Below are 27,389 nucleotides of genomic sequence, written 5' to 3' on the forward strand. Positions count from 1 at the left end.
CTAAGGATAATTGACTAAGGATGAATACAGGATTGGTTGAGTCGAGAATTGGACACTCTCCTGTGATATCCATTCACTGGAACTCGAGGCGAGACTCTTTCATGTGACTAGGAATCCAAACGTTTTGTGAAGGACATTGGTACCAGTATTTCCATCCCTAATGTTTCCAACAGTCATATAATGTGATAGGTTTGACAGAGTACCTCATACTGCCATACGTGGGATTCGAACTCGCAACCAGAGAAAGTAATGGCAATATGATGTATATACAAAACAGAACATTTGATGTCAGTAAAAATTTCATGTTTTATTCATTCATTGAATAAATATGATATAACAAAATGAAGCATGATGAATAATAAAAATAAAATTGGTGAAATGGAACCTGAAATCTTCAATTTAGACATCAAGAGAATCCAAGAAAAATGAATATGGGTAAGTTTATAGATACATAATTTCTAGTTAAGAACTTTGGACTAACATTGTGCTCCCCTCTCTATCATAAAGAAGCTGACATTGCCATGGCTACAATGTCATCATCATCAGACTTGGGCCTTACAAGATTTGAAATGTGATAAGTTTCCTCATCATACAATTTTAAAAAGATATATTTTAAATTAATTCTTATATTAGGCATGCACTAAAATCGGTTGTGAAAATCTATTTGTAAATGCACTGCCTTATTAATTGAGCTATCTTAACAACACAAACATGTTACTAAATATAACGCTTATCAACAATCGGACAGAAGTATATCATGATTCAAACATCATACAGAATTTTATAGGGAGCATACAGAGTAACATAGGGAGTAGACACCCCTAAATAGGCGTAATAGACTATCCTTATCATTCAAAGGGACATCCTACTGCTGTAGGAGGGGTTATAAGGTGGTATGTAATACATTGCCATTTTGAAACAGGAGAGGACCAAATGTGTAGCAGCCAGACTGGGGTTCGTACCCTGGACCTTTGAACACAAGCCAGTACATGTACTTTGCTAATTGGGCTAACCGGTGGTCACCGATGATCTACCTAGTCCAATTCCGCAACAACTCAACACTAAACATTACAGAAGAATATTACCAGACTAGAAAGGCACACTTCCCAGAATCTTTTAAATCCAAACTGATCACTTCAGAATCCCCTAAACAGAGAAAGCATTATAAAAAGATATTAAATTGATATTAAATTTATCAATGATCTCTGATCTTTTCTTTTAAATTCCTATTGAATTAGTAAGAGCATGAAAATGATTTCTTTGGGAAATTTCACTACTAAATACTTTGGTGGGATTATTTTTAGAAAATTGGTACACAACCTTCATCCCTGAATTACTCCTAATTGCTGTTATGACGTTCTCCGACTTATAAATGCATGTTTCTACCTCACTCCAATACTTATAACTATTAAACAACCCCACTAACTGGTATACGCACTTAGACCTTTAAATATAGACTCCTGCAATTGGTCTACAACTTTTCTCCACACCTATAGTTTGACCTTCACCTTTGACTCATGAAACTATAACCTGTTCTGACTGATGCACTTTGACCTTTGCACTATGACCTTCACTCCCTCCCTTACAGGTGTAGAGCTTGTAGACATATTATCTCAATACATTTCTGATCAACAGAAACGTGAGGATCACTAACTGTTCTATTATACAATGGTTAAACTTTCTGAGTATTTCAATTATATTTACAGAGTATCTAATACTATCTGATTATTTCTTTGCGTAGTAATACTGGGTTGTTATAAGAAGGGGTTAATAGGGGGTAATTATGTACGAAGGTATTACAGTCTGTGTATAAAACACAGTCGATAAGTAAACCAGCACTAATCACTTTCTTAACTTATTTGGTACAAGATTGAATATAGATCTTACAGATCAGAACACTTTCTACCTGCACATTTCATTCTTCAGTTACTAATACACAGAAATTTCAAGAACTGGCTTGAAATGCATATTTAGCACATGGAAAATAAACAATAACAGTAATGAAATTGAATAAAACAAAATGAAGCACATGACTGAAAGAAAATTTACTGGACTGCTAATGAAATGGTTTGAAATTATGCTTTTCTACAGAGACAACCGGTACATAAGAAAACACAAATGATTTTATTTTATAGGTTACAGTGACCTCAGCTTGTCTATATGTCTCATGTTTTGATATTCCCAACTTGGTCTGTTCATGGAGACAAAGTTTTTTTTAATATTGCTAACAGACTTCGGCGCCCAATGATGACAATTATATTGCTGCTGAATGTGACTTGACTACTGCATTTATTTGAGAGTCGATGAACCATTGATCGTCCAAGCACTAGTGTCCCCCAGACAAACCTGTCTGGATTATTCACAGAATATCACAGGTCCACTGTTCTCTCTTTGTGACTTGTTAGGAGTGCAAGACAGATTCCTATTCCGTCTTTGCATATTTCAGAGTCAGCTCCCTTGCGGGTAGGTATCAATTGTTACGTCATTATTTTGTGAGCGCAATTCACATCGTTTGCTCTGAAAACTATGACGTTATGCTCACAACCACTTGACATCACAATCAACACCTACCCGCAAGGGCAGATAATTCTGTAATATGCAAATACAGAATACATTACACAATACATGTAAAATATTCAGAGTATTGATGTAAAATGTATCTTATGTTACTATACCAGGGGTATGTTCTCCCGGTACTGCTTATCAACATCTAGTCATTGTGCTAGTTTACATGCTATGATAAAAGATAACTTTTGGATTGATTGTGTGAATTTAGAATTATGCTTTTTACTCTCCAAACGAGTACAAACATTATAGTGTGTCCATTTTTATCAATAAGTCTACATACAATATGCCGTCACATGCAACAACTGAATCCACATGGTATCTATAACAAATTTCTATGTAAAAAATGTAATATGACCAAAACAGAAAACAAACAAAAGTAGCCAAAGTTTCAGAAGTAGCCGCTCTCCTACTACAGAACCTTTACATGAAAACACATTACTGATTGAGGTATCAATATGATGAAGCCGCTAATTTTATAGCAAACTTCACTTTTGTGCCATTTCAAACCTCTGTCATAATCACACATCAAAATACATGGTATCAGCTTCGTAGTGTATTATAATCACAACAGAGAATTGTCTACTGCGTATATTCTACAACATGTGACACATGATTCCACACCAAGATTTAAATTAACTTCCAAATTAACTTCAGTTTTATTTAAGTGTCAACGCTTACTTCAACAGCTACATAACACTCTTCTGTCAAAATCTATGGTCATTTTTTCAACAGAGAAAAAGACTTTTGCCTATTTCAATTCACTCAACAGTATCAGTAATTCCATACCAACTTTTTATATCATTTTTCAAACTTTCAGGCTATAACATACTCTAGTTTCTAATATATTTCATACTTCAGTTTATTTTGTTTAATGTAACATTTACTCAATATAACAAATACCTTTAAAAATATTCTATTACAGATATAGCAATGCCTATCAATACCAATTTTATTGTAAATGATGCAGTCTCTGTTTCTACTTAAATTGATTGATATATCATAGTTGTCTCCCCTTGGATGGGAAGATTAAGTTCTAGATTCTATATATTTTGTAACCTTGACAACACATTACATATCTGTAATCTGCCCACTCCCAGTTATATTGATAATATACAGCACACGTTTGTACATGTAAATAAAATATACTTGTTTCAGTCACACTCTTAACCACTATCATACCAACATCTCCAAAATAAAATACTGCCATACCAAACAAAACTCATTCTTATCCAGACATAAACAACCAACTATTTCATACTATATATGATAACATTTTTCTCGTCAAAAGCACTCACTGTAATACACATTCACACTAAAACAATCTTGATGTCAATCAAATACATGTTTGGTCGAACCTCAATGGCATTAGTCATTTTTTCAGGCACAAATCTTCAACAGATCTGCATATTAGACGAGCCATGAAAATGAAGACATGTCCTAAAACATTTGCATTTGGTCAGACCTACATGGACGTTTCTGGTCCAAGCTTTGGTGCTATGCCCTACTTCAGCTAAAGACACAAATGGTATAGCTGATAGAATACCACTGATTATATGAATAATTAAAACCTTAATTAGACAGGTCATAGGTCACCATCCAGTAACAGACCTATGATTTGGTCATGTTAAAGCGACCTTGAATGACCTTACAGACCTCGGGTCAAATGTTCCTTATTTGGCACCATATGCACACAACCATACACATTGAGTGATGCACACAAGTGTGTCTGTAAAACTAATGCTAAACTCCACATCATTTCTTATCTAAGTGGTTTGGGGCATCTGCAAACATGTATTTGAGTTTGAATGCTTCAGCTAAAAGTTCTCCAATTTCTTCGTTGTTCCAATGATGTGTCGGTAAATTCTGTAGAAACATGAGGATTCCCTGCAACACACACATCACATCATTAGCTCAATGAAAGGCCAATAAATTTAATACCCGTAGGCTATAATACTTTACAGTCAGTTATTTTCATAGAAATGATATTGTCACAAAATTCTGTTAAGAAATGGTTTAAATAAATATAATCTTGAAACCAAATCGCGAAAGTTAATTTTCTAGTTTATCCAGGAAATCAATGGCTATATATGGAGATTTTAGTGTATGAATAATATGTATATAAATTAAACAAACTACAGAAAAACTTTGCTTAATTTAAAGTATGGAAGCTTAATATTTAAACAGAAAATTGGTGATTTTTTTAAGTACAGCTTTTAGGCCTTGTACTATTTCTGCTAATTCTTCAAGATCTGACATACACCACAATGTGACAACAAGGAGCCGCAAAGTGTGGCATTATTCCCTGAGCCCCACAGTTGGTATAAAAACCCAAATACATCAAGGTCAAATTAACAATTTTTCATTTTCAAGTATAACTTTATGCAAGTATTGTAAAACTGAAAAAAACCCAGCAGGTAACCAAAAGAAACTGTAATTTGGTATTTTTGAGTTTCTATGGTAACAGAAAAAAATCCAAAAATTGAAGGTCTGCAATAGCAAAAGGCAAAACTAGGGCAATTGGCTGATATGTTCAGAAAGTTTCATGGAGCTTTGTTTAAGGGTTTTGGAGTTATAGCCCGGAAAACAATCTCACACGGACAGACAGACAGATGAACAGAGCCAAATTTAATATCCTCCACAAACGCGTTTCTCAGAGGATAAAAATGTGTTCATAACAAACGTATTCCATTGGAGGTAGTAATAACTATACTTTGAAATACATTACTTTACCCATCACTTTCCCTTTGTACGTATTATAAGATTTAGTCGTGTAATAGTTACATGTAATATATGTAAGTCTACCACCTACCTGAAAGTCCCTTTCCCGTTGAATATCTTTTGTGAATCGGACTAAGAATGCTGCACACATGTAAAGGTGAAAGTCGGCAAAACCATTGGGCTCACACTGTCAGTAAATAAGAATATGTTAGGTGTATCAGTACAAGGAAGTAATTCTCTGAAGTACCGATATCCTGATTGGGTAATGATATCACATAAGGGAAATTATCAAGTGTCATTACTGTCATTAATACTCTAAACTAGGCATGGGGCTCTGGCAGTCATCTTGGATTTATAAAAAAAAAAAAGTAAAATTCTAGTATCTATCTGGGTACATAACAACAAATGCTTTTATCATGTGCAATTCTAAAACAAAATGACACTGAAGAACTTTTCCCTCTCTTTTTGCATGAATTTCATGGTTTGATGTGTCAATAAGATAGACAAAATGACATTGATTAAATAAGATTAGTCTTATATTTTGATATATGTTACATCAAACAGCACCGCCAACAAAAAAGGTCAAAATCACCATTCTGTATAATTAACTCCCTGTATTGAACTTCTAAAATGGGTGAATTGGGTATTTTACGGAAATACATGAGGTGATATCCCATAAAGCACAAATTCTATTTGATAATGAAGTTATAATTATCCTGAGAACACATACCAGGTAGGTGTCCCACAGCCGGACGGTACACCTGAGTGGAATTTCACGCATCAGTAAATTGTTCATCCACCGGAAAGAGAACTGAAGGTACTCCACAGACTGTTCCTCCAGATGTTTGTGTAGGGGAACTGTGGTAAAGACATTAAACCATGTACAATATGGGGACCACAATGAACCCTGGGAGAAATTACATATATCAGTGTCAGATTCTACAAAACATAGCTGTAGGGAACGTTAAGTTTCCTGAGATACACAAAGTTAAACCTTTTATCTTGGAAAGCTATGGAAAACCCATACTCAGTCTGCAAATTAACCAAATATGTTCTAAACCCTATTTTTACATTGAAACAGAATGTCTTCTCTCTGTTAATTTATAAACTGGTAAATTTTTAAGGGAAAAACTAGAGCTTTATGATTAAATACCAGGTACACAAAATTACTTCACCACAAGGGTTTACATGGATCTTTTTTCTTGATATCAGTAGAATGGCTTTTATAGGTCAAGGGGAAAGTTCAGTTAAAGGTCAAGGTTAATGTTCAGTTAAAGGTCAAGGGGAACGTTCAGTTAAAGGTCAAGGGGAACGTTCAGTTAAAGGTCAAGGGGAAAGTTCAGCTAAAGGTCAAGGTTAATGTTCAATTAAACATAACCATATGTAAAACAATAACTAAAATGTCAGTCTACTAAATCATTCACTGGAGACTTAATTCTTGGAGAATTTTACATCCCGGAAATTGCAGTCTATATGTAATTTCTTAGTTACCGTACAATGATGACACTCTTTTTCTTACAATAGTAAAATACAATTCTAAAACTCGTTACATCATATCTAGATTCTTACCATCAATTCTTTTCACCAACTCCTTCAGAGCATTGACCTTCATCTGTATGCCTGGCTGTGCGAATGTGTAGTTGTCTTGGATTCCATCTAACAGTCGCGACGTACACCAGTAACTATCTGCCTCAATTATGCGGAGAGTTTCCTCCGGTAATTCCTGTAGATCACAGTTCTCCGACTCCACATCTAGGGTAAAATTTACATAAAATATAAAACGTTTTGGATAAATGATTTACATTTCAAGTTTATAGCTTCTCTTAAACATAATGTTTCAATATTATAGGCCTTTTATCAATTGTCAACAAGGCATAGAAATTGTTCTGAAAAAGTGTCTTTAGATATCTGAATGTTATCATGTCACATTAGAGTGATCTCCCCTACCTCAGCTGATAGCATTTAAAAGGAAGGGATAACTACACATTACATTTCAACCCTGAGCAACTGGTTTATATCAGACCAACATCATCATGTGGATCAAGTACATAACCATATTGATAGCATTTACAATTTGAAAAATATTAATATTTTTTTTATTTCATTAATTAAAGATGCTCCATCGCCGACAGAGCATAAATCATATTAATCATTTGAACAATAATTGGTGTTTAATCGTGTATATATATGCCTAATTAACACAAAAAATTACATGAAATAATTTATCTCGCCTTTGGTGCATGCGCAATCATTACTTAATTCCATATAAGGTATAGTGCCATGGAATTTTTTCGGGATGCAATTAATTATTTGTCATTTTTTTAACATGAAGTAAAATAAGAAGCTCAAACTTTTCAATGGTGGTAATGGTGTAAAGCAAGTAACATTTGTAACTGAAGAAAAATACTAAATCCTCTGCTCCTGTTTTTGATAGTGAAAAAATACCATTTGTCAGCGGTGGAGCATCTTTAATATTTAATGACAGTTAAAAATTTACCTTTCAATCCAGAATTATTGTCCTGTTAACTTGTAATTCAATTTTTCACTAAAACACACATGATTTACTAGAGTTTAGAAGAATATTTCCCTCACCATTCTCGATGTATTCGGACAAGAAAACCACGAAGAACGGCGTCACTAAGTCGTTGATTCCTTGGACATATCCACTGGCAGGGTGTCGGATCGCCCATATATATAAAATCCTCTCAAAAATCTACACACAACAAGTTTTTAGTTATATCAGGTTTTATCAATTATATGACTTCATGTTGTTAATTCATTAATTAATTTCATTGACAAATAGCATATACAGTGTACACATTCTTTATCTTTCTCTATATCATAATTATAGGGTAATTTCCAATGTAATTTTTAAACATCGAGAAACAAATTAAATGTACCACACCTTTATTGGATTTAGTTACTCAATTTTCCTCTTTTTAAAATTTCATTTCTGAATAATTCTGGATTTAGAATGGAAAATTATGAAATTTTAAAAGGTATCAGGAATTCATTGAATTTGAATTATTTGACAGCGTTTCAAGCAAATCTGTAGACAACAATGTGAAAATCTGGCCTAGAAAACAAACCATGTTCCACGACTACAGATACACACCATCAACCCCAGGCTACATGCACCCCAACACAGGCGTAACACAAAACATGCTTCATTCAACAAAATGATACGGTTATTTTAAACGTTTTTATTATCATCTTACAAGCAACCAATTTTAATCACTAAATATGTCTCAACATTTAGCTGACTCTCCATATAAATGATAGAACTATGCCAGTTAATGTATATTACAGTGAAATCTGCCTAAGCAACCACTTCTATAAAAAGACCACCTCTTTATTTAAACAATGTTTCAGGGTCCAATATGACCATTTAAAACACAATTTGACATGTATACAAAGACCACATTTCCCTTGTCCCAAGAGTGGTCTATATTAGACAGGTTTTGACTAAACTTTAAAATAACAATAAAGCATACAGAGATTCATACATGAATTTTACTATGATTTGAAGCGTATCAAAGAATTTTGTTCACTGAATCACTTCTTCAAAGGTTTTCTACAAGACAGCACATTATAGTTAATTGCTTAATATGTGTAAATGCACAAATATTAACATAATATGCTGTAGGAAAAGTTTTTTGTTGAAACATTAAAATAGAAATAGTTGCCAAAAGTGTTCTTATCTTTTTTTATTTTCTCCTTCCTTTTGCATTTTTCAAAACTACATGTACAAGTATTTGTTATTTTTTCTTTTTTCACCCTTTTAATTTCAATGTTGATACTTGGGAATGGCTTTGATACACATGTAATCAAATAAAACCATACTGCTCGACAACAGGTTAGTATAAAAAGATAAAATGTTTTAACTTCACCCCTCAATTTCCTACAACATGTTTGTAGTTCATATACTAGATAATCAAGGCCATCCGTACAAACTTGTTAATATATCTCCCTATTAAGCCTAACCTGAAAATGTTCCTCATGCAACATGTTTACAGTACAATGTATTAGTAACTACAAGTTGTTGCGTCCTTCTGAAGGGACGTCGAAGTCTTCTACAGAAATGGTATTAGTGTAGTGTTATAATGGGATTTCCAGGATTTCTACAGCTGGGAGGGTAAGTCCAAGAAGCTAGAGAATTAATCGCAAGAATCAAAGTTATCTTCAGCTAATTAGCATACAATTTTCAATATCCCGATGGCAACCAATCCGTATGGCTGCATACTTACTTCTTGAACAACCTTTTGTTGAAACAAGTGAGCAAGTGATGTCATTCGTGGAATATCTTTAAGAATCTGTAAAACAAGCATTTATTATAACAATAATACACGTAATAGATTTGGTTTAATCTGATGAGGGACAGGCTCAACTTAACCAAGATCCCATGTCAAATCTAAAACATAAAGCGGACCTAGATTTTTATGACAAAAGCTAAAACCAAAATGATAGCCCATAAGCAACTAAAACAAATAAATTTGCATTAGATTAAAGCATGACACCCATAAAAAGCATCAGGGACTTGTTCAGTGAAAATTGTCAAGTATCTTATGGTGGAACATATTATGTATGTATATATAATAAGTTGTAACATCAAACCTTTGTAATCATAATTCATGTATATCAAAGATACTCTACCGCCGACAGACCATAAACGATACTCATAATTCAAACAATAACCGATGTATTATCCTGTATATAAGTGACGTCTAATTAACACAAAAGTACATCTAAAACAATTCAGCACAATCAGTACTTCATTCTATCTAGGGCATAGAGACCTGCAATTTTTTCAGGATGCAATTAATCATTTCTAATATTATTATCTTAAAATAACATAAGAAGCTCAAACTTTTCAATGGTGGTAATGGTGGAAGTAAGTAACTTAGAAACTGAACGAAAACACTGATTCTTCTACTGTTTTTGATAGCAAAAAATACCATTTGTCAGGGTGCAGCATCTTTAAAGAATCCATTTCTTAATTTCTTGGTTGCTACGATATAACACATGATACACATGTTTATATACTAGAATAAACAGTCGTCATATATAATACAGTGAAAGTGCTAAAGACCTATTTTTGTTTTGTTTTTATGTTCAATATGCACAACATCTATCTTTTTATTTCTGATTTTACATCTGTATTATTGGAATTCAGTGTACATATACTGGGTATGTAAATTTTTAGGACAAATTTCACTGAACGAAGTTCCTGTTGACTCCTATACAGCAGTAGACTAGCTATACGTGTGTCACAAGGAAGTACATATACCCCATGCAAATAGTCCAATGTTTGCTTTATCAAACATACAAAGGTACACATAACCATGGAATCATAAAATCTTACATGGGTCTGTCAAATGGACAGGGATATCTCAACCTGAGTTTTGGCTGGTCAACCCAAGACTTGCTGAGGGTTGATGGCTAAAATCTTTCACAAGGTTTGAGACATCCCAGTCCACCTGACAGATCCGTGTTTGATTCTTTTTCTCCCATACTTTAACGACAAATGGTAAACATTCAATTGTTTAAAAGCATTTTCACAATGTGTCAAAATTAATGATGTTGTCAACAATAGTTGTGGCATGTATTGATGACATCACATTGTTGTTCAGCATATGTGAGTTATTTTTTCACTACTCTGTAAATTAAGTTATCTTTCCCAACCAACGACATGACAACACAGTCAAGTATGGGAGAAAATTGTCATCAAACATGATCATTCTATAATGATCACCAAAACTCCATATTGAATCTAGTTTGAGAATTTTAGTTCATTTCTGCCTTGGTATATCCTGACAAAGCAAACGCACACAGAGACAATGACGACACTGATGATGGCGAGGCAATGGGTACCAGACGACCTACTCACTTCCTGAACTATTTTTTGTTGAAATAAGGGGATTAATGGACTCATTCTCGGTATATCTATGTGAATCTGAAAGGAAGCAATTACATACATAATTGTGTTTACTCATTCACCCTTGAAATTCATAATGGACTGGTCTAGTCTTTGATTTAGAAGAGCCTAAATGTGTTTTCAGGGGTGAATGCCAGTAAATGATAAAATGAATACCAGGTACTACAGTTTGTTCAATACATGATGTGACTGGCAAGGGTTTAAAGATGTTAGAATATTACACATGGAATTCTACAAAAGTGATCTTAGATTAGCTCCTTTCTTGGAATGTATTGAATACATGAGAGTCCTTTTCCAGAAGAAAATAGCTACTGAACTTTCCATGTATAATACTTCTTTAGTTACTGAATGTTGTGTGAGATATGTTAGAAATGTAATGTATGTAAGGTATATTGTAGGTTTAGTACTAGTTAACACAACATAAAGCGATATTGAGTTACAAGAATATATACAGTAAAACCCCTTTAACTCGAACCCTGATTCCTCGAATACCCCCTATTCGTCGAACTGGTCCTACGGTCCCGACCGTGTCCCTATATAATCTATGTAACAAAACCCCGGATAACTCGAACAGCTATTCGTCGAATACCCCCTATTCCTCGAACAGAAATATATCCCCGTTTCATCAAATACATAGTATTTAACCATATATTCGTCGAGATTTTTTTACCTGTGTCACACCTGACTGCACCGACCGACATGGATAATTGCTCACGATCTTGTATTTGTAAAGGTAGTGTATCAAGCCTTTAGGTAATTAAAGGATTAACGGTGTCATTATTACCTACCTACACGATCGCAAGTCGTTGTTTTATGTTAACTTTATTTGAAAAGTTCAGAAAAGGCATTAAATTATTGATGTTTCTCTCGTAATTATCTTCGCTGTAAATACGAAATACGAAAGTTGTTGATCCGTGTTAATAGAAAGTATGCTAACGCATTGTGAAATGACGAAAGAGGCGGAAGATATTGCTGACGTCCACCTAATTATAAGTTCATTCTTTTTAAATTTCTGTGTTGTTTTCATTCGACATGCTAACACAATGATATTTATTGAAAGATGTAAACGATATCAAACGATATGCAAAGTGCATTTCGTATCTTTTCCCGTACATTGTATTTTGTAACTACTCGTGAACACATGTAACCAAACGCTTTTACAAAGTAGACATCTATAGACATCATTTCTTATGTCCGTAATTATGCTGGTTTATTGTGAGTATGTATTTTGTAAATGTTTTAAATTATTTTAAATAATTAAATTATAGAAACCTTGTTGACCAATATGGATTGTACATTGACCTAGATGATGATCGCTTAATCTGCTGTAAATGACATTTGATTTAGGGCTTTCTAGTAAGCATTTCAAACGCTCAATTTATCTCAGACATATTTTTTTCAACTTAATATTGCTATCAATAAAACACTTTAATAAAGAAATACGAAATCCTGAAAGATAGGGTAATTAAAATGTATTTGCAATGCATTGTTTGTCATAGTTTGAGAATGGACATCTTGACTGTGACTAACCTTGGATGAGTCGAATACCCGGTATTCCTCAAATTATTGACCTGGTCCCCTGCTGTTGGAGTTATAGGGGTTTTACTGTATATAGTGTTTAGGTATTGTAGTGGTTACATTTGTATGAATAATCAGATTGAATGCTGTGCTGAGAGTTAACATAAACATGTAAACTCCTCTAATATTGGTGCCATGATCATGAGTATAAAGCAGGGTTACCAGCCTCTACAGTCAGCTTTAATGATTTGTTAGCAAAACAAGTGATGTACATAATGTAGTCATAAAAGGTACGAGAGGTGCTCTAAAGGTGAAGAGGATTAAGGGGGGGTAATCCAGAAAACACTGAACCTGCAGAAACCAATAACTGAGAAGAAAGATAAGTTATCAAATAGCATGGATGAAAAAAATTAATTATGATATATAAATCATATTTCATTTATAAGAGCTGGCAGACAGTGACCAATCTATTCAGAAACCAAAAGCAGATTACTTATATGGAGATGGCATTTTTCTACTTTAATATCATTAATAATATCTACATAATATAACTTCAGTTGTTACATATCAAAGAGAAGCTGAAAGGTGTCTATGATTCTATGAAGCTAATTTGGGTCACCTTGCGGAATGATAGATGTCTTACTAGAAAGCAGTAAAATATAGCTGATGACCTAACCAAAAACCATTTCTCACTCTATAGAAGAGACTAATATATTCCTTTTCCTCATGCTTCCCTCCCTAACAAGATATTTTTTTATTTCAAATAAAACAATTACAAAGAAAATTTCCAAAGTCTTGTACCGATATTTTATTTTCAAATGAGGCTCATATTAAAGTTTTTCTCATGATTATCTGGTTTGTTAGAGAACAGCACAGAGTATGACAGAACTACTTACAGCACCCAGTCCTAGCCCCTGTAATTATATAAATAGGGCTCAGTTACATTTCTAACATGCGATCCTTAACATGGCTAGGTCACATCTATAAAAGATCTCCACCGATAATGATAGTTGTTACACAATTTCTTTAATAATTCCACAAGTTCTTTAACACTTTCCATGGGCATTCATTACAGTTTAAGATTTTTTTTTTTCGGTTAGTGATTTAAGCACATAATCAAACAAAAGATTTGGACCTGAATTCAATTATTACAATACAACAGCTGAGAACAACTCATGAATCCCCTCCAGTAGTTAAGGAGGAGTACCTGTTTAATTGTTTTGTAACAAAGGGGCATAACTCCAAAAAAAAGGTGTAGGTATTTTGTTCCAATATCATTTACGCACATCTACACTGTTAAATGATTATTGTCACAAGTTTTGTTGAAATCCCTCTAACATTTGGAGGAGTAGTTGGTCGATCACTGTGTCTACAAACTGACAGAACAGATGAAACACCTGAATTCAGTGTAACAAACACCCCACCCACCTCCCCCCCAAGAATAGAGAATATGGGAAAGATAATTTCCGTGGTAATCATGACTGCATCGTCACTTTGACTGGAACCTTTGATTAATCAAGCAAGAATGACTCAATGTTTAAAGAGGGATAAGAAAATGCAAGCTTTGACAAAGACAATCAAGTAGAATATCATGTCAATTCACACAAATTAAATGGCTCCAATACAGTCCAAAAATAGAAACGTGTATGATGTGATGATATGAATACTGATTATAGAGGGATGGCTTACAAATGTGATTACAGCGGAACACTAAAGATAGTATGTAACTCGTGTTGCTTGTATCAAGGAGAAAACTATGTGTACATGGACATAGCATTAGACTTTGTTTTAGCTTTAGTTTTTTTCTTGAATAGAAACGTATGTGTGTGCATAGCGCATTCTGTATTTGTATATTGCAAAGTTATCTCCCTTTGTGGATAGGTAAGGATTGTTACGTCATGTATATATTTCTGAGAATAACGTCGTAATTTATGTTTTTGAGAAACTTAAACTGTTCAAAAATTGATGACGTCACAATTATTACATCCCCACAAGGGAAGATAACTCTGCAATATGCCAAAACAGTATACATATATTAGGGTCTTTGTTACCACATAACATGAGAGTTGTTACAGTACATTTTAGTGTGTGAGACTGTAATGATTTCACATTTACATCTGTGTGAGCATAGTTCCTAACTGGTGAAAGATTCAGTTAACAATTAATTACTAGATATAGCAATGATAAGTTAGTTCATGGAAGCATCGAAAATAATGTTGCAACAGTTTATATATTTATGTATGTTATTCTTAAAACGTTTCCTATTCATAATTGACTTGTGTTTGCAGTTCATCTCTGACATTTCCAGCCACATTTCAACAACAGTAAGTTTTGACTATTTTAGATATGGTCATGAACTACACGTAAAATCACACACTATGACCGTATGGTCAAGGATGACTGACCCAATCCTTCTATCTTACTTGTCTGAATGTCTCCTGATGCATCTCTTGGTGTCTTGTGTCGTAGTACTGTTCTATAAAACCAAAGTACTCATTCCTCTTCCGTAGTAGGGTAGGTTCTCGTCGGTCCAAACTAGCAGGGAGATAGCCCTACAATAATGTAACATCAGCCATCAAAAATAGTATTAATTAATTATGGAATCAATTAATTATAAAATCAAAATTAGGGAAGTAAACATACAAAAATGTAACACTAGTCTTCAATAGAATTAATTAATGATCCAAATCAGGGAAGTAATCCTACAACAATATGTAAGATATCATGGAGTTAATTAATTACGGAATCAAAATCAGGGAGGTAACTCTAAAATATATACAAGAGCTGTTTGAGAACAGCAAAGCCCACCTCTGGAATTTTGTTGATTTAATTCAGGATCCTTGTAATTCACCAGTATTATGAAATATAGCAATATAATTACATAACTTAACTTTTCAGCCTGCCATTGTGCCTCTTGAAATTCTCAAAATTAAGCAGATTCCCCTTTTCAGTGATTGTCAATACCCAATTAAAATCAAATGTCAGTTGTGACAGATAACAGTATTACAACACTTGCACTAAAACCTTAACCTGGCTATTTCAGCCCATTGGACCTCTTGAAATTCTCAAAATCCAGCATTTGGCTCCTTTAAATGATTTTCCACACCAATAGCAACAATAATAATCCAAAATGATTGTAGAAGTCCACGTCAATTGTGACAGATAACAGTTTTTCAACACTTACACCAAAACCTTAACCTGGGATTTTCAACGCCAATGCCAGAATGATTCCATTAGCCCCCTCTTTTAGAGAGGCGAGCTAATTAGGTAAATGTGTCCTCAATAATTTAATTAAAACAGGGAGATAACCTTTTAACAATGTAACATTTGTCATCATTAATGAAGGTAACCAACAATGGAATAAAAATTGGTGAAACTACCCTTATAACATTTATTGCCATCTATATTAAATGAAAATATAGACAGGGAGGTAACTCTATAGGAACTTCAGGTGTCTGGGCCCTAAAAGGATCTGCCAGGTTTTATTGATAGAATAAAGCAGGTTTTGTGGAAAAACAGATTTATGGCCTGTAACTGTCTCACAACTATCACAATACCCAAAGGAGGGAGGGCTTGGAAGGCATTGGTAGCAGCACCATATGGTATTTAAGGCAAACATGGTGTACTGTAACTTGATTTCATTTTTATGACAAGTAATTTCTAATAATTTTATCGATGTTTCAGTTAACAATGTAGGTAAAGTTGGTCAATGACATAATCATTTTTTTCAAAAATAAGAGAAAATTGATAAATTCAATGTTTTCAATGAACACCAGACAAAATCTATTAACAAAATAATCATTAGATAATAGAGCCAACACCATGATTTTGTCTTGGTTGGTTCGTAATCCTAGCTCCGATACCCACAGATATATGCATTACGATTGAGAAAATGTGTAAAATTTCAAAGGAGAATTAAATTGTAACAAGCTTGTAATAAAATAGTAAAGATTTACTGAGACATACAGATGTGAAACATTATGAATTCCTATAATTAATGACTACGTACAGAGAGGATTTTCCAAGCGGTAGGACGGACGACTTTGGGTATCCCTGACCAGCTAAGCTTTCTCAGTTCATCTGTATCATAATAGAAACACTCAGTATAACATCTCATAGGTCTGGTGATCGAGATGAGACATTCAAACAGAACAAGTTTTCATGTACACACAATTCATAAATATTAACCATCATATCTTTATTTTACTAATATATTGAGAATAAAATTAGTATTTTTTCATCTAAAAAGTCAAAAATACAGAATTATTCAATTAAGAGCAAACCTCTGAGTTCATTGTATCCAGTTAATATGGATGCAATTTGGGCAAATTGGATACTGTAGACACACTTTCTTTCACGGCTACAGAATTTCACGGTTTTTGTTTCAAAATATTTTCAAAGAGATTAAATTTCACAGATTTGAAATACAGGTATACTTTTTAATTCAATTGCGCAAGAGAGTGAAAGACATCAATTTGTGGAGATAAACTTTTACCAATTTATCTTGATCAGGAAATTTGCGAAAATAAATCTCATACGAAAGAGAGTTGGTTTTTTGTAACAGATAAATCATCAATGTCAACATCAAGCTTAAAAGGTTGTACAATAAAGGTATGCAGATAATTCATGAATAATGAAAATTTTATTTTTAAATTCCCATCAAGTCTTTGTACCCAGATCTGTGTTCTGTGCAGCCATGGCACTCTTAAACTTTTCCAGTTTGATGACTTGGCGGTCTGGCACTTTTTTCTGTGTTGGTCTGATGGCCGTAGTTTTAGGGGCCTGCCATCCTGTGTTCAGCCTCATTCCCACTCCTGGGCCTGCTCCTTGGGAGGAAGTGGCTGATGGAATAGCTGTCACATGACCTGGTGAACAATATCACATAAATAATGAAATGGTCAAAAAGGTACACTCTCTCTCTCTTGGTAATATATGGATGTAATTAATTCAAAAATAATCATTTTTCCTAAATTGAAGTCAACTTTAGGTACATACGTTATATACTTTTGTAGAACACTTTATTTAAGATCCATTATACAAAAAATTGAACATATTGAAAAAGAGAGTTAACTATATCAGGTTTTGCCATAACTACTAGTAAGACAAAATTTCTGCATTAATGTATTTTCCATTATCATATACTTGAGAGAAACTTGCTTTGTTTACTGTCGTTCTGGGCATTAATTTGTTTACTGTGGTTGTCTATCACAGCCTCTGCTGTCTTGCGGACATCACGGAGAGACATTTGGATGTTAGCCATGACGAGTAAGTCATCATCTCCATCATCCCAAGCGTCAGACGTCTTGTTCTCAAAGTCGTGGAATGCATCTTTTTTGTTACCTTTTAGTTTGCCATTGTCATCCTTCTTACTGAAAACAATCACAAGTACTATGTCTCAAATACTGTTACAGTGAAACAGAACATCTCAAATACTGTTACAGTGAAACAGAATGTCTCAAATACTGTTAGAGTGAAACAGAGTGTCTCAAATACTGCTACAGTGAAACAGAATGTCTAAAATACTGTTATAGTGAAAAAGAATGTCTCAAATACTGTTACAGTGAAACAGAATGTCTCAAATACTGTTACAGTGAAACAGAATGTCGCAAATACTGTTAAAGTGAAACAGAATGTCTCAAAAACTGTTATAGTGAAACAGAATGTCTCAAATACTGTTACAATGAAACAGAATGTCTAAAATACTGTTATAGTGAAACAAAATGTCTCAAATACCCTTATAGTGAAACAAAATGTCTCAAATACTGCTACAGTGAAACAGATTGTCTCAAACACTGCTACAGTGAAACATAATGTCTCAAACACTGCTTCAGTGAAACAGTGAAACAGACTGTCTCAAATACTGTAACAGTGAAACAAAGTGTCTCAAATACTGTTATAGTGAAACAGAATGTCTCAAATACTGTTATAGTGAAACAAAATGTCTCAATTACTGCTACAGTGAAACAGAATGTCTCAAATACTGCTACAGTGAAACATAATGTCTCAAATACTGATACAGTGAAACATAATGTCTCAAATACTGCTACAGTGAAATAGAATGTCTCAAATACTGTTATAGTGAAACAGAATGTCTCAAACACTGCTACAGTGAAACAGAATGTCTCAAATACTGCTACAGTGAAACAGAATGTCTCAAATACTGTTATAGTGAAACAGAATGTCTCAAATACTGTTATAGTGAAACAAAATGTCTCAAATACTGCTACAGTGAAACAGAATGTCTCAAATACTGTTATAGTGAAACATAATGTCTCAAATACTGTTATAGTGAAACAAAATGTCTCAAATACTGCTACAGTGAAACAGAATGTCTCAAATACTGTTATAGTGAAACATAATGTCTCAAATACTGTTATAGTGAAACAGAATGTCTCAAATACTGCTACAGTGAAACAGATTGTCTCAAACACTGCTACAGTGAAACATAATGTCTCAAACACTGCTTCAGTGAAACAGACTGTCTCAAATACTGTAACAGTGAAACAAAGTGTCTCAAATACTGCTACAGTGAAACAGAATGTCTCAAATACTGTTATAGTGAAACATAATGTCTCAAATACTGCTACAGTGAAACAGAATGTCTCAAATACTGTTACAGTGAAACAGAATGTCTCAAATACTGTTACAGTGAAACAGAATGTCTCAAATACTGTTACAGTGAAACAGAATGTCTCAAATACTGTTATAGTGAAATAGAATGTCTCAAATACTGTTATAGTGAAACAGAATGTCTCAAATACTGTTATAGTGAAACAGAATGTCTCAAATACTGTTACAGTGAAACAGAATGTCTCAAATACTGTTACAGTGAAACAGAATGTCTCAAATACTGCTACAGTGAAACAGAATGTCTCAAACACTGCTACAATTAAACAGAATGTCTCAAATACTGTTATAGTGAAACAGAATGTCTCAAATACTGTTATAGTGAAACAGAATGTCTCAAATACTGCTACAGTGAAACAGAATGTCTCAAATACTGTTACAGTGAAATAGAATGTCTCAAATACTGTTATAGTGAAACAGGTCTCAAATAATGCTACAGTGAAACAGAATGTCTCAAATACTGCTACAGTGAAACCGAATGTCTCAAATACTGTTATAGTGAAACAAAATGTCTCAAATACTGTTACAGTGAAACAGAATGTCTCAAATACTGATACAGTGAAACAAAATGTCTCAAATACTGTTACAGTGAAACAGAATGTCTCAAATACTGTTACAGTGAAACAGAATGTCTCAAAAACTGTTATAGTGAAACAGAATGTCTCAAATACTGTTACAATGAAACAGAATGTCTAAAATACTGTTATAGTGAAACAAAATGTCTCAAATACCCTTATAGTGAAACAAAATGTCTCAAATACTGCTACAGTGAAACAGATTGTCTCAAACACTGCTACAGTGAAACATAATGTCTCAAACACTGCTTCAGTGAAACAGACTGTCTCAAATACTGTAACAGTGAAACAAAGTGTCTCAAATACTGTTATAGTGAAACAGAATGTCTCAAATACTGTTATAGTGAAACAAAATGTCTCAATTACTGCTACAGTGAAACAGAATGTCTCAAATACTGCTACAGTGAAACATAATGTCTCAAATACTGATACAGTGAAACATAATGTCTCAAATACTGCTACAGTGAAATAGAATGTCTCAAATACTGTTATAGTGAAACAGAATGTCTCAAACACTGCTACAGTGAAACAGAATGTCTCAAATACTGCTACAGTGAAACAGAATGTCTCAAATACTGTTATAGTGAAGCAGAATGTCTCAAATACTGTTATAGTGAAACAAAATGTCTCAAATACTGCTACAGTGAAACAGAATGTCTCAAATACTGTTATAGTGAAACATAATGTCTCAAATACTGTTATAGTGAAACAAAATGTCTCAAATACTGCTACAGTGAAACAGAATGTCTCAAATACTGTTATAGTGAAACATAATGTCTCAAATACTGTTATAGTGAAACAGAATGTCTCCAATATGCCTACAGTGAAATAGAATGTCTCAAATACTGTTATAGTGAAACAGAATGTCTCAAATACTGTTATAGTGAAACAAAATGTCTCAATTACTGCTACAGTGAAACAGAATGTCTCAAATACTGCTACAGTGAAACATAATGTCTCAAATACTGATACAGTGAAACATAATGTCTCAAATACTGCTACAGTGAAATAGAATGTCTCAAATACTGTTATAGTGAAACAGAATGTCTCAAATACTGCTACAGTGAAACAGAATGTCTCAAATACTGCTACAGTGAAACAGAATGTCTCAAATACTGTTATAGTGAAACAGAATGTCTCAAATACTGTTATAGTGAAACAAAATGTCTCAAATACTGCTACAGTGAAACAGAATGTCTCAAATACTGTTATAGTGAAACAGAATGTCTCAAATACTGTTATAGTGAAACAAAATGTCTCAAATACTGCTACAGTGAAACAGAATGTCTCAAATACTGTTATAGTGAAACAGAATGTCTCAAATACTGTTATAGTGAAACAGAATGTCTCAAATACTGCTACAGTGAAACATAATGTCTCAAATACTGCTACAGTGAAATAGAATGTCTCAAATACTGTTATAGTGAAACATAATGTCTCCAATATGCCTACAGTGAAACAGAATGTCTCAAATACTGTAACAGTGAAACAGAATGTCTCAAATACTGGTACAGTGAAACAGAATGTCTCAAATACTGTTACAGTGAAACAGAATGTCTCAAATACTGTTATAGTGAAACAGAATGTCTCAAATACTGTTATAGTGAAACAGAATGTCTCAAATACTGTTACAGTGAAACAGAATGTCTCAAATGCTGTTACAGTGAAACAGAATGTCTCAAATACTGTAACAGTGAAACAGAATGTCTCAAACACTGCTACAATTAAACAGAATGTCTCAAATACTGTTATAGTGAAACAGAATGTCTCAAATACTGTTATAGTGAAACAGAATGCCTCAAATACTGCTACAGTGAAACAGAGTGTCTCAAACACTGCTACAGTGAAATAGAATGTCTCAAATACTGTTATAGTGAAACAGGTCTCAAATAATGCTACAGTGAAACAGAATGTCTCAAATACTGCTACAGTGAAACCGAATGTCTCAAATACTGTTATAGTGAAACAAAATGTCTCAAATACTGTTACAGTGAAACAGAGTGTCTCAAATACTGATACAGTGAAACAAAATGTCTCAAATACTGTTACAGTGAAACAGAATGTCTCAAATACTGCTACAGTGAAACAAAATGTCTCAAATACTGTTACAGTGAAACAGAGTGTCTCAAATACTGTTACAGTGAAACAAAATGTCTCAAATACTGTTAAAATGAAAAAGAATACTTAAACAGATGAGTATATTTATATTCTTACAATAGGATTCCATAAATATCACTAAATGCCTGAAAATATGTATGTATACATCAGATAGGTCTATAGACCAAAATGAGAATTTTCACATAAGTTGGTTGATAAGTGCTAACATCCTTATAACAGCCTTGGTCATTTAAGGAGAGCCTCCGCTGTATACAATGTCCAGCAAGTGTGAATATCTGTTGTTTAAATGTCTTGGGAGGCTGTGGTGTAAAAGTATTTGTGATGTGTCTCCTTGTGATAGTGAGACTTGTCCTATTGATAGTACATCTCACTGAAGCCTGCTGCCAGAGACACCAAACAACATAAACCCCCCAATCTACCTACAGGGCTATGTAGAACAAGCATCATTCTACTTAATATAAAGAATAACAGTAGAGTATACTAATTAATCCCTTTTTATTTTGAATAAGATGATCATGATATGTAATAAGTCTATGTAAATGTATTATGTGACGTGTACGTGCACTTGTTCATTAATGCTGGAACTTCATACATCATAGAAAAATGTGGAGATCTACGTGTATATCAGTCCATAATACAATCAATACATCAGACCACGCAGTGTAACAGGACCGATAATAAAAACACCTGTTTTATTAACTTCATTATTGTATATTCTTAAGAGGTAAGATTACATAGAGATCTATAAATACTGACGTAGTCTTTATAATCAATATGTGTAGTCTGTACTTGTATTCCACGTTAATTATACTCTGTATATATGAAATACGCCATGCTGACTTTAAATCCTATTAACTTAATCAATACTTACAGACTACAGCTGTATCAGCACATCTATAATGTACTGTTTGATGTAAAAATCAGATTCTCATAAAAAATGGTACCTACATATTGTTCAAACATTGTAAAGGAAGTATAACCGTACCAATAGGCTCACGATGTCTGAAATATTTACTTGTTCTTTTTATCACGACAATATCAATATTTACTTTCTCATTTTATCACAACAATATTATTATCAACTTGACTTTTGAAGTCAATATGAGATTTTATTACTGATTGGAAGTATAATCGTACCAACGTCTGAAATATTTTGAAAAAAGTACTAGTATTTTAGAATATCATCAGAAGAAATTATATGATTTATTGTAATTAATGGTAATACAAGTATGATCATAATCTTAAATCATCAAATACAAATGTTGAAATATCTTTTTTTATAAAATCAGCATTTACAATGATTGCCATCCTGAGTAGATATTCCATTAAAACACTCTGTAATATAGGTACAAGTGACCATGGCCAGGTGGCCATTAAAGTCTTAATGAATGAAATAATGGGTAAAGAATCATCTCTAAATAATGGAACATATAAACAAGCTAATGACATATCTATCTAAGTTCTATATAGTATTACTCAACCCAATAAGGGGGCCCATCCCAATTATCTCGCCTCCCACTGTTGGAGAACTCAAAATATTTCAGGATTTGATTTGTTTTAGTATACAGTGTATTTTATTGTTTTCACTTACCCCCAATTAAAAAAATGGAAAATATGAAAAACCTGAAAGTTATTTTTTTTTATTGTTTTCCTTTTGCAAATTGATTTATGCTGTAATTTTATGAAAAGATTTTTCAATAAGGAGTTTTGTTATGAACCCCTTACTTTTTTTTCAATATTTTAAGTGTCCATGGGTCGAATATGTATATATGTGTATAAAATCAATTAATATGCAATTATTTCATAAATATATCTTTAACATATCTATATCTATTAACATGCATGTTATTGAAACAACTCTTACATAATCTTATTATAAATTGACAAACTTTTTGTTTATAATTAGGAATAATATATATTTAATATACAAGAAAAACACAATTATTTTCTTTAACATTTAAGAGAAATGGTGTAAAATGTTACCTTTTACTAGGAAGTGCTGATTGTTGCATAGGTGGGTGTTGTGCTCCATAGACTGGCTTGATGCTGAAAAACAAACACTTGTACAGGTACTTCATACTTCTCACTACATATATATGTTTGGATTACAATGTAGTCCTGAATATGTTTAAGTTCTTGACAAATTTTGATGTCTGGCCACCAAATTTTCAAATTTAATAGGACATCTTTCTTTCCAAATTCCCCATGAGAATTGTCCAGGTATCTTTCATATTTCAATGATTCCAATTGACAGCCTGGCTTAGAGAAGGAAGTGAAAGTATGATGAAATTTTTGATGTATACATAATGCAATGATATTGGTCAGTGTTGTAATAATATCGGTAACTATTGTCCAGACGACCCCTAAGGCTGCTGGAACACACAGCATTCTCTACCTGACAGGTACCCAAGGCTACAGGTGTGATCATCACCCCAGATAAGTTAGTATGATCGTTAGTATTACAGGTAACTTATCTGGCAATAGTGATGATCACCTTCTAATCCCTATCTATCTCCATATCCATCAGCCAGTGTGTATAACACTGGGAAAATCTGACTCTTCCAAAATTAACACTACACACAGGTACATTAAAATGTTGTGAACTAACTAACGATATTTTGTTGAAATGCATGACTGATTGCATAGCTGATTTGAAACACAAATGTTTATATATCCCATCATAACCATTTTATTGACAACATTTAAAGACCCATTATGTTTTCAAAACAAAAATTAAAAGTTCTTAAAAATAATAATAATATATGGAAATCAATGTTGATGCTTAAGACACCACCAAACAAATGCAAGATTCCCAGAATATCTACGTTAACAATAATGATTCAATTTGCTGTTTTGGCGTATTGCTCTAGCCTCAGTGATAGTCAATTAGAGCTCGGTAATTAGGATGACTGTGGGAAACATAAGACAACATTCATTGGTCATGAAAATTAACATTTAATTGATTTTAATTCAATTGTTGACAAATTTATAAGTGTAGTATCAACAGTAAGTTAAAAGTATTATTACTTTACACAATTTCAAAACTTGGTTTACATTGCAATTCTTAAAAATTAAAAGTTGTTGAGATAGATCTAGAAGGTATTATTGTTTGTTGTATCTTTGAGATTTGAAGCTTTGAAACAAAATTATTTTATCAGCTGATATGCTATTATAGCATATATGTTATCTTATTTTCTTAAACATTCCCAATCAGAAAGGTTCTAAAGATATCGGTGTCAGCTAGTCAAAACAGATATTTAATAAAAATTAATTAATGTACTATGGAGTATGCATCATGACCACCCATCCACTTTCTCGTAACTTTATCTGTTTAATATAATCTTAAAGATCATGTCGATAAAAAATTTGATATTGACTTTACAGATGAAGTTTTAGCTTAGATCTTCTACATTTATGAATGGAAACTTTTATGTACATAGGCCTAATTTGATTTCAGATTCTCAAGATTCCCTTTAAAATTACAAACATTCCAGTAAATTGCACTTGGGGGGATTAACACCGATAATCACATAGTTTCGATGCAGTGCACTAGGCCTAGTAGAAAGAAGGTGGGCGTTTTTATGGTATGGTAATTTTGGTGACCCTAATACGGAATCATCGGTTGTAAAAGCGGTGACACTGACAGTTGCTACAAGTCCTTTAGCCTACCTCCCTGGGAAATTCGTTCCCTTTTTCCAAAACCCCGGTTTATTTCCCTCCTTAGCAGATAAACTGCCCGGACGAGACATGCCTGTGTAGATCTGCGGTCTTGGAGCTCGGGAGCATAATACAACGATTATTGCCGGTCTATATCATTTTCGGGGATACGCTGTGATATTGAAGTGTTGACAATATGGCGAAAACTGTGACGTGCACTTCCGATACGCAGACTTCCTACTCCATTCTGGGTCACTTGAACTTTTGAGGGTACGTTTCAAAAGCAAACTTTATTGATATTAAAGGTGAACTATGCGTATGTTTTGACTGATCAATCACTTGAATTATAAATAGATAGTAGTTGCAATTAATCAAGCTCAAGCCTTTACATGTCGCATTTGCAAGATGAGCTTTAAACATAACGTACATTACGAAGCCATTTATTAAGGTAATTGCTATCAACCTATTGTTTCTAGAGTTGCTAGATAACTTCACATTCACAGTTGTATGAATGTAAGTATATGTTTCACCAAATACGTAGGATTCATGAGTACTTCGCTTATCGTTTTACTAAACAAACAGCGATCATATTGACTCAGATGACGTAGATGAGGTTATATTGTATAACCACTTTTCAAAAAACTTACCAGCAATTCTTATGAGGTAGATAAATCTAATAATTACAATATTCTATTGGTTTTGTTTTTTATTTTTGTTTTTGTTTCCGACCCGATTGATTTAGAATGGAAATCCAACTACTAAACCACGACACTGTCTGTCTAGTCACCGCCTGTGGAACACAAAAATAGTCTTTTGTAATGCAACTTGTTTGTTTGTGCAATGTAACTTGTTTCATAGATCTTGTAAAAGGGCGAGAGTAGTGTGCCGCCAGCCGGACTCGAACCCGCGACCCCAGACTTACTAGTCCGCCGTTCTACCGACAGAGCTAAAGGGAAAATCCCCTAGTGCGGAGCTCGAAGGCAACTGTATCACTACGTATAATTAAAACCTGCTACATTCTTATTACTTATGCTTTTTTTTCTGTCAAAAGCACAAAGACAGAATGAGAAGCCTCGTAAACTAGTTTTAATCTGTTATGAAAACTACATGCTCACTTATAAATCCTTGGTTTTCCCCACAAAAAATGAGCAGGGTTATCCAATCTTTAATTTCTGCATCATATACAAATGTAAAATCAAGTCACATGCAAGAAAATTTACTGATTAAATGAAATTCATTTTTCATACCGTGTACCATCTGCAAATCAATTTCGTAAGAAAAGAAAGTAATAAAACTGATTATGTAATATTAGTCCGCTGACCTGCCTTTATTATCAGTACGTGTTTTCCCCCTAATATTAGGAAAAACCTATAAAAGAACTTACATAGACAGGTTTTAGCGGATAGATGGGATGTGCTCTTCGTGGTTTAAACCTCACTTATATTCAGTGTAGATCAAAGGCTAATCTGTGCGCAATAATCAGCCAGTGATCACGTTCATTTGTAGTTCGCTAAACCTGCCTATATTATTAGGTTTTTTTAAAAGCCTAATAATATAGGCAGGTTTAGAGGACTAGTTCATTTGGTATTTACATTGTCAATAAAACCTGTGGAATAAACGACGCACGCTGTATATTGTGAGTATGTTGGAAGGCGAGGTGGTAGGGGGTCGGG

The 27,389-nt window shown here is 33.5% G+C and overlaps 1 protein-coding gene across 2 annotated transcripts; it reads right to left on the reverse strand.

The window, feature by feature from the left end:
- Positions 1-287: 287 nt before the first annotated feature.
- Positions 288-25,939, reverse strand: LOC138304703 (TBC1 domain family member 22B-like). 2 transcript variants are annotated; one of them, XM_069244932.1, is made up of 13 exons: positions 25,729-25,939; positions 24,043-24,105; positions 17,897-18,108; positions 17,413-17,604; positions 16,749-16,819; positions 15,163-15,291; positions 13,636-13,653; positions 9,534-9,599; positions 7,879-7,999; positions 6,856-7,038; positions 6,017-6,144; positions 5,378-5,473; positions 288-4,452 (listed from the first exon to the last, which is right to left on the reverse strand). In XM_069244932.1, the coding sequence occupies exons 1-13, from the start codon at positions 25,806-25,808 to the stop codon at positions 4,321-4,323; spliced, it is 1,491 nt and encodes a 496-aa protein (XP_069101033.1). In that variant the 5' UTR covers positions 25,809-25,939; the 3' UTR covers positions 288-4,320. The 2 variants fall into 2 exon arrangements, with proteins under 2 accessions (XP_069101033.1, XP_069101034.1); XM_069244933.1 differs by lacking the exon at positions 13,636-13,653 and having other exon boundaries at positions 25,729-25,938.
- Positions 25,940-27,389: the final 1,450 nt, after the last annotated feature.

This window comes from Argopecten irradians, chromosome 12 (genome assembly GCF_041381155.1).
Source record: "Argopecten irradians isolate NY chromosome 12, Ai_NY, whole genome shotgun sequence".
NCBI classification, from domain to species: Eukaryota; Metazoa; Mollusca; class Bivalvia; order Pectinida; family Pectinidae; genus Argopecten; species Argopecten irradians.

Excerpts from the sequence above, each read along its gene's own strand:
- LOC138304703 (XM_069244932.1), bottom strand. The coding sequence starts at position 25,808 with ATGTCTCGTCCGGGCAGTTTATCTGCTAAGGAGGGAAATAAACCGGGG. Across the intron at positions 24,106-25,728 it reads GGAACGAATTTCCCAGGGAG|CATCAAGCCAGTCTATGGAG; the intron begins GTAGGCTAAAGG and ends TTTGTTTTTCAG. Across the intron at positions 15,292-16,748 it reads CCGCTTGGAAAATCCTCTCT|GGCTATCTCCCTGCTAGTTT; the intron begins GTACGTAGTCAT and ends ACATTATTGTAG.